We start from the raw sequence: 8,741 nt of genomic DNA, 5'->3' as shown, positions 1-8,741 counted from the left end.
GCTGAGGTAGCAGCTTTCTGTGTTGACACCGAAACCTGCTGGTTGCTGTGGTAACAGGTGACAGTACACCTGCCTATGTTGAATGTGCTTGGCAAAGCGAGATCGTCTCCCACTTGCTGCTCGCATAAATTTCTCACTTTGTCATTGGCAGTGAACAGCTGCAATGTGAGATAAGACCTACATTTAACTTTAACTAGCATTCATACTTCAACTGCAAAAATACTAAAGATTTAGTTACTATATTTTTGTTTACATAAACTCCAAATGGGCATGAATATCATGATTCCTTTTAACATTTTTTCCCTATATTGGAAGGACTGTATAGCATAGACTTAAAAAAAAACAAGAATTAGATGCACAAATTTGGATTCATTTCTCCAGTCCAGACAACTGACCTGGCCAAGGCAAATTAATTACTCATCAGTGATTGAGACTGACTTATCAGTCATAAACAAAAAAAAAAAAAAAAATGTTTGACAGCACTCACTGGAGTGATCAATACTCAACAATGGGAAATTCCAAGGAACTCTGTGAAGAGCTAAGACTGAAAACTGTGCACAAGATGGAAGGGCCTCTTTCTAAACAACTGCACATTCCAACATGTAAAACATTGTTAAGCTTTGTAGTTATGTACAACTATCAAACAATTGCGCATAAATACAAGTTATTCAGATGTATCACCACTTTGTAAAGGACTGGAAGACCCAAACTGTCATCGTCAGATGAGAGGAAAATCGGTTAATGTCCACAAGCTCGGCTGAAATTTGTAGCTGACCACATAAAGAAGTTGAAAACCTCCTAAAGAAAAGTTTGATGGTCAGACGAGACAAAGATTGAGCTGGCTAGAATGACAAGGTGAGGCTGTCAAACCTACAAACATCAACAGCTATCAGGTATGGTGGCGTTTTTTTTTTTTTTTTTGGCCTGTCCCTTGTGGTTCTTTAGCTGTCAGAATTGATCATGGCCTTGCCATATTGGCCCAATTGATCAGCCTTTGTTGTTATTTATTTTATTTTCAGTTGTTACAGACGGGACAGACATGGGCTGGGGGACAGGAAAGTGAGAAAGGGCACTTTAAAAAAAAACCGCCAACAACTGGGGGTTCCAACAGGACTGTGACTGTAATTGCACATAAACTGATAAAGCAGACCAACACAGGACATCCAGAATTTCCTTACCAAAGCCACAACCTTGTTGACAGTTTGTGGACTGCTTAAAATAAGAAAATAAATAAAGAAAAAAAAAAAGAAAGAAAATTCAGCTTCAAGGAATCCTACCATTTTAAACTTGTTTAATTTTGACACTGTGTGGATTAGAAAAAAACCCAAAATAAATTCGAAGTTGTGCATCATATTCTTTTTTTAAAAAAAAATCCATCATTCCATCTGGGAAAAAAGAAGCGTGTGTAATTTTCTAAGCTAAACTGTGTGCTGGAGGAGTAACTTGAACTTACCTTTAATTCAATTCCAAATTTTAATTTACATTATTACATTTGTCATTATGAAGCTCATATGAAACATTAAATATAAAAAAAAAGGAATGCAGAGACAAACTGAAAACACCACAACCTTTATTTTTACAGGGTTTTAAAATTTTATAAAATAGCACAGTCATTAAACTACCAAAGCTTCTTTGATAATCATGTTCACAAAGCCACAAGCTTTCAGTATAATACTGTAGTTAATATTCTCTAAACTAGTATTGCAGGAGTCTGTTATTGTGTGATGCAGTCAACTTTGTGTTGTTCACACATTAACAAGAGGAGCCAAGAACACTGCAGGGCAAAACGGCTACAGCATCAAGTAACATTGGCGGGCCTCTGAAACGCGCAGAGAGAAAACCCCAGGGCGCAGAGATGGTCCGGCTTAAATATGTAGTGTTTGGTTCATAATTGTAACTAAAACTTAAAAAAATATATAACAACAATACTGCTTGTAGTCACAGCATGATTTCAACTGCATTTCCAACCTTTTAAACTTAGTTCTCAATCCTCACACCAGAGCTCCAATCACTTTGACCCTTTGTCAGTTTAAAACATGAAATTCATGTGACAAGAAAAAAAACAAACAAACAAAAAACTGGATTATTGGCACAAGCTAAGGCCACCCTGACCCCACCAATAATATTCTTTAAGTCTGCTTCACATTTGACAGCAATAAAGACAAAACTCCATGCAAGATTACATAAATTCTACCGTCTCAAGACTAGATTTTGTCTTTTTCCTCTGTGAGGTGAAAGTACTCAGCTAACAATCCTATTATCAACAATTGCTGACTTTCAAGAGTCCGTGACAGATAAATAGAGGGATTTCAGTGATGTACTGTTTCACAGATTCCTTAAGCACTGAGCTCTCTTGTAAGCGGCCAGTGTAGATACAGGGATTAAAGTAAAAACAGAAAAGATGGCACCAGATGGACCAATCTCTTGCAAGCTGTGCAGGTAGAATGGCAGTGTCATAGCATGTAGGACACAGGTAGAAATAGGTAAAATACTAAGAATATATATGTATATAAGAATATATTCAGTAGCACCATGAAAATCAGGATGTGTATGTCACCGTCAGAGGGTCTGCACTGGGACAGGATACAGCAGGGACATGTGCTCGGCTCCTCTGATTGGCAGCTTGTGTGTCGTGTAGTAGGTGATGACCTCGGGGATGGTCGAGAACGGAGGGCTGTTCTCTCCGAGGACGTAGCGGCCGTCTGGGGACTGGGTGAACTTCATATGCATGAAGCCTTTGCAGCTCCTGACAATAAAGAGACAGTGCAGATGAGCCTCAACTTGCCTGGCAGGAATGTTAATTAGTACACTGAAAGACTGAGAATGAAAGTGTGTGTGCGTTTGTGTGTGCATGAGCATTACAGAATGTTTTAAGACCTTATAATTATCAAAACTGCCACCTGGAACAAATATGTCACGTTATGTTTCGTACAACAATCGGAGCGCCACACAGCTTTCTGTGATGAAAGTATTCCTGCAGTCTCAGATCAACATACCAATTGTGTTATCATCATTGCTTGGGGTGGGCCGCACACAATCAGCCCATTCAGTTTTGCTTAATTAAAAAGTTTCAACAGGAACAACAACAAAAAACTGTAAAGGGAACTGGAGAGTTGTCATTCAACAAGGAGTCAGCATCTGTGCCTATTATTTTGGTATGAATTGCCGACAGTTTTATTCCTTCTCACTGTGAATCACTGCTGACTGTTTATATAACCGAGCCTCAATCTCTAAATGTCAAACTTTGAAACTGGCGTCAAACATATAAATACAAATCCTTCACTTTTCCTCCTCTAACATAAAGAGTCACGTGACGCACTTAGATGTATAAAAATACTGTGTTTTAAACTCATTTATAGGTATTTAATCCAAATGTGTTCAGGTCTCTGGGACTATGTCTCTCACTCACACACACACACACACACACACACACACACACACACACACACACACACACACACACACACACACACACACACACACGTAACTTTTACTGCACGGCTTCCTTCTGTGGTATTAATGAAGGGTCTATGAAACAGAAAATCTGATTGGGAATAGGTTATTAATTCATATAATTAATGTACCATTAATCTCACTATGCACCCTCAGAACTAACTTTAATGTCAACTTATTCATTCTGCAAAGTGAAGTTCAGGGATCCAAGATAAAAACAATGGCCAAAATCATCGCTTAGAGAAGCTTGGGTTCGTCTTCCTGTAATTTTGTTGGTGCGTTGGTGGTAAAGATAGCAATCATTAAAGATAACATCTTGAGTTCAAACAGGTCTTTCCTGCACCTCTCTTTTTCCTTGTATTTGTTATGTCGTCACCTTCTACAAATACCCTTACTTAACCCAACACGCATGTGGTATGAAAGCAAACTCGAGCACCTGAAAAATGCGTTTTTATTCTGAACGCAAAATTCAGCTTGAGCTTTTACACATCTGGCTTTCTTCCATCCAAACAATATTTTAGATCAGATTCTATCACATTACCAAAACAGGGCTTTGGCAGCAGTTTGTTCAAGTTTCCCTTCATCCATTTTGCAGCTACATTTCACTTTCTTTTTTCCCTTTTGCTAATTTGCTGATTTGATCAGTGGTTTAAGCACATAATATGCTCAGAGAATCCACAAATATTTTGGTTAAAAAAAAAAAAAAAAAAAAAATTGCACCGGAGTGCAAACAAATTCCTGTGCTCTTTCAGCTCACTGCTTCAAAATAATACAGATGTGAGATTGGGAGCAATTCCCAGCATGCCTATGATCTTTTCCAAGCAGCTGTTTCCGTGTTGGTTATTAAAGAGACTTTAAAAAAAAGACACTTGCTGAGAGAAAAAAAAGCCGGAAAAAAAAGGTTGTTGTAACCAAGTGAGAACAGAGCAACTAGAAAAATGATGTGCAACAATACCCAAATGGGTGGGTGCGTGGGGGACCAGATCACATAAATTTCGGAAGGGCCTAAAGCCAAGTACACAAGGGAATAATTACCCTTTAACAGACTGCGGTAATATTGAAGTAAGACAACATGAAGGGTTTTTTCCTTCTTTTTGATGCACTCCACACCGCAGCATTCAGGGACACTCATGTTTACCTGAGGGAGAGAGAGTAGTCGTTTCGGCACGTCTGGCTATTTCTCACCAGGTAGGAGCTCTCTTTGCACAGAGTCAGCAGACTTTCTGCTTCTGCGCGGCTCAGGGCTCCATGGTACCACCTGCAGGCAAGCAGCAGGACAGCATAACACAAAGCTAAACATTTTATAAAGTCATAACTGCATTAATCTTTTCATAAACCAGTTGCAAAATTTTATACATTGTTTACAGCAATGGGCATAAGTGCATATCAGCCAGCTTTATATCAGCTTGAACTTAAAATATTTGTTTTCCTTTTGTTGTTGCTGATGGTAACCCATCACATTCAGGATGTGAAACGCAGAAGACAAGACAACACCAAACATGTGACAGTAATCGCCACAATTTCTTTATAATCAAATAAAAAAAGAAAATAAGCCAAGCCGAGTGCGGCTGGTTGTGTTTTGCAGATGCAAATGCGAGAGGAAATGCAAAGCTCCAGCCTCCATTTCTGATTTATTCTGTGAGTCACACAGGTCAGACTTTGTTCTTAAGCCAAGTTTTGCATGTTTCAATTTAAAAAAAAAAAAGAAAAAAAAAAGTGAATGTTGGGATGAATTTTTCAAGTCGTTAAGTTGTAGGCATTTCCTTTATGAAGTTTATTTCGTCTGGGATGGCTGTCAGTACATAAAATTTCCCTTTACAACAGTAACTGAAAACTGTGTAGCCTAACAAGTACTGGCTTTTACTTAGCCACACACACACACACACACACACACACACACACACACACTAAAGAAACTTAACAAAACAAACTAAACCTGCGAACTTTTCTTTTCTTTTTTTTCTTTTTTTTAAAAAAAATGCAAGACGATGCATGTCTGGACCAACAGCCTTGAACTTAAACCAGTTCAAGGCCGTTTTATGTTTTGGTTTATTTGAATGACCTTTCCCCCCCCCCATTTTGAAAAACAAACAAACAAAAAAAAAAAAAACAAACAAAGGTTTTGAGGAACTTCACTTAAAAACAAAAGACAATTAATTACTTAGAAGCATGATGAAAGTGGAAGGGTATGTTGTGCAAGAAAGACTGCTATTTTTTGGAAGTAGAATAAAAAAAAGAAAAAGAAAACTAGTAGAGCCAACATCAAAGGTTAAGACTGTGAATCTCAACTTACACTTGCTTCTCCAGCGGCAGAGATGGATCCACCCTCTCTCCCAAGAGCGAAGGAGTGTCACCTACAAGACGGAGTGTAGTTGCCTCTGATGTGGCGCCTGTCATGGTAAGCCTGGACTGTTCTGTGTGACCTCGTGATCGCTCTCTTTCAGTCCCTTCAAACTGAACTATGGGCACACAGAGAGAAAATGATACGTCAAAGACAAGTAGCTACAGAACTGTAATAAATGGCCTGTATTTGTATAGCGCTTTACTAGTCCCTAAGGACCCCAAAGCGCTTTACACATCCAGTCATCCACCCATTCACACACACATTCACACACTGGTGATGGCAAGCTACATTGTAGCCACAGCCGCCCTGGGGCGCACTGACAGATACCAGGAAATCCCCAATTTACCTGCTAGGGCTTTAGAGATGTTGTCCTTCTTCCACTCCCACGGCTGGTCGTATTCATCAGCCGGCCTCTCGTCATCCTGAGGCAGCCTGCTCTCCTTGCTGTCTATCACCCCACCCTCAACCTTCTGAGGCAGACCAGCTCGATGGTGGTACCGAGTCCTCTCCTCATATGGGTTGTCATATAGCTGACTGCCATCTCCACTCCCAGACCGGTTGGCCATCATGTTGTGCTGTAGTTCTGCACAGGAAACACAGAAGGTGAAAACTTTTCACCTTTACCCCTCCTAAGAATTAGGTAAGTATTTCTTCCCAAAACACTTGTACCTCAATAAAATGCACAATAAATGTGAATTATTTATGGTACGGTAAGTATTTCACCATATACAAGTATCAACTTTTATGTAGAGGAAACCTGAAATGATTCGCTGGGCCTCAAATGGCTCCATGTAACTGCAGCAGTCTGCTGGTGCAGATTTGGGCTCCCAGTTTGTTCTGGCTCTTGGATGTGGATGTGCGTCAAAAGGATCCGAGTAATCTGCGTCGGCCTCTGACGCTGCTGGGGCAGAGGGAACCACCTTAGTGGGGGGGATAGAAACAAAGCGAATTACACAAATTAAATGCAATGACATTGGACCTCAGTGTTTTGAGATTGTGATTGTCTGAAATAACAATGCTTACAGGTTCCTCCTGAACAGTCACAGGGCTCAGAGGGACTTTACAGCGACCAAATTCCTGAGAGTCCACTTTAATCAGTCTGTGTTTTGGAGACACAAGTTTTACCTAAATGTAAGACATGGATAGAGAACACATTAGATAATGAATCGAACATCACCCAAACAGGTGCATATCTTTTTTGGAGCATGTGCATTTAAAAGTGGTCATTGTGAGGCAATTTATGTAGGGACACATGGCTTTCTTGGGGAGGGAACATAAGCTGCATGTGCGCATGACTGTAAAAAAAAAGGAGTCCAAGTCATACCTCTACACCATTAGGCAGCGCTGAACCAAATGCAGGGAAAGAGGGAAGGCTCACAGTGGCATTACAGGAGCCGAAACCGCCATTCTGATGCTCCTTATCAGTGTGCTGGTACGGGTCCTCAAAATCTAGCTCCTTCTGAGCTCTGTAGGCCCTCAAAATCTCGCTCTCGCTGTAATCTGGTCTCGGGGGTTGTGGAGGATCACGCCTGCTGCCAAAGTTCAGGTAGTCCTTCAGCCACTTTGCCATGGATCTGTAGGGGATGAAGTAGTAAATATCACATTATAGGGGCTGTTTAGTGATTATTAAATTGGCCATTTCAGCTGCTACATTTGGACACCATCTTACTTAACAGAAATGCACAAATCTGCACAAATTTCTTCCACCTTTGTTTTTATATTCCCTGACAAAGTCACCCCCAAAACAGAGAGCTATTGTTACAACAATATACTCAACAGGTTAGGCAAGATTAACCCCTAATCTTAAACCCGTGTGGTTAGCTTGCATAAGATTTCCTCTGGTTTAATAAACAGCAAAGCAGATCTCAGCGTCCACTGACAATCGCTAGTTAGCATTAGGTTGTAAATTAAAGGGGTTCAATCAATCACTTTCTCATAACACTGGATTAAGGGTAGCATTTCCCTCCTAAAAAATACTCTTAAAGAGCTTAACAGCTAACGAATCCTACTGTCTTTTAGTTTAAGAAGTTATGAGTTGGAGTATTGAGCTGTGCAGTTAAATATGAGTCACTGCAGTGTTAACATGTCTAAGCTAAGTTAGCCGAGTAGCAGCTACCGTCAGTTTCTGCTAACGTTACTTCTTTAGGCTTACCCTTTTTCTTTGCATTGACGGTCACCCGTTCCAGTTATGTCTTTGTGGTTACCATCCGGGTTTTAGTGTTAATGCTGTCCAGCCTCAAAATAAAACATATGCAATCGCTAAAATTTGCTTCGGAGCCAAGCAGGTCAGACAGCTAATGCTAGCCGGACCAGAGGAGACACTGGAGCAGACCGTCTCCGACACACCACTCAGAGCCACGGCGGACTGGATTAAAGGGGAGGGGACACACATTTATTTATTTATTTATTTGTTCATTATTTTTGTGAGTCGACATTAAAGTCACACGAACCGTGCCTAATCCACTGTTTAAGCTGCAGCGCTGTGAATAATCCTCATTCTTTCAAAAATAATCCCCGCCATCGTGGAATATTTTGCTTTTCATCTGTTTTCTACACTGAAGCGTGTGCGACGTATCACTGTGAACTTTAACCTGCAACATTGTTCACATATGCTAAATTTTAGATTATCTTTGAACTTTGAATTGGGCTTTAAATGATTGTACTGCATACAACTTTAATTATTTTTAAAAACAAAAATTGGGTGAAAATTTTTTAATCTAGTTTTGCTTTTTCTAATCCACACTGGGTCAAAAATAGACATACAGCCTTAAATATATAAATACACTCACCATGTATTTTAATAAGTGGTGTTTGAAGGTTCTACAGCATCTAGTAACTGGCCATGGCCTATTAAGTTCTCATTGGTAATCACAATCGACTACATCTGGTAGTTTCTCTTTGCCAGCATATAAAGGATTTATTTGACAGTGCACATTGGATTGAC

At 39.9% G+C, this 8,741-nt stretch overlaps 1 protein-coding gene across 2 annotated transcripts; it reads right to left on the bottom strand.

Annotated features, from left to right (window-relative positions):
- Positions 1–1,553: 1,553 nt before the first annotated feature.
- shda (Src homology 2 domain containing transforming protein D, a) lies at positions 1,554–8,674 on the bottom strand. 2 transcript variants are annotated; one of them, XM_040041565.1, is made up of 8 exons: positions 8,587–8,674; positions 7,122–7,371; positions 6,821–6,922; positions 6,555–6,717; positions 6,144–6,380; positions 5,747–5,912; positions 4,592–4,711; positions 1,554–2,746 (listed from the first exon to the last, which is right to left on the bottom strand). In XM_040041565.1, the coding sequence occupies exons 2-8, from the start codon at positions 7,365–7,367 to the stop codon at positions 2,560–2,562; spliced, it is 1,221 nt and encodes a 406-aa protein (XP_039897499.1). In that variant the 5' UTR covers positions 7,368–7,371; positions 8,587–8,674; the 3' UTR covers positions 1,554–2,559. The 2 variants fall into 2 exon arrangements, with proteins under 2 accessions (XP_039897499.1, XP_039897497.1); XM_040041563.1 differs by lacking the exon at positions 8,587–8,674 and adding an exon at positions 7,950–8,162.
- Between the last annotated feature and the right edge of the window lie 67 nt (positions 8,675–8,741).

Source organism: Simochromis diagramma, unplaced genomic scaffold (genome assembly GCF_900408965.1).
Source record: "Simochromis diagramma unplaced genomic scaffold, fSimDia1.1 OVJJ01000304.1, whole genome shotgun sequence".
In the NCBI taxonomy this organism is placed as follows: domain Eukaryota; kingdom Metazoa; phylum Chordata; class Actinopteri; order Cichliformes; family Cichlidae; genus Simochromis; species Simochromis diagramma.
This window is presented reverse-complemented; position numbering and strand designations above follow the sequence as displayed.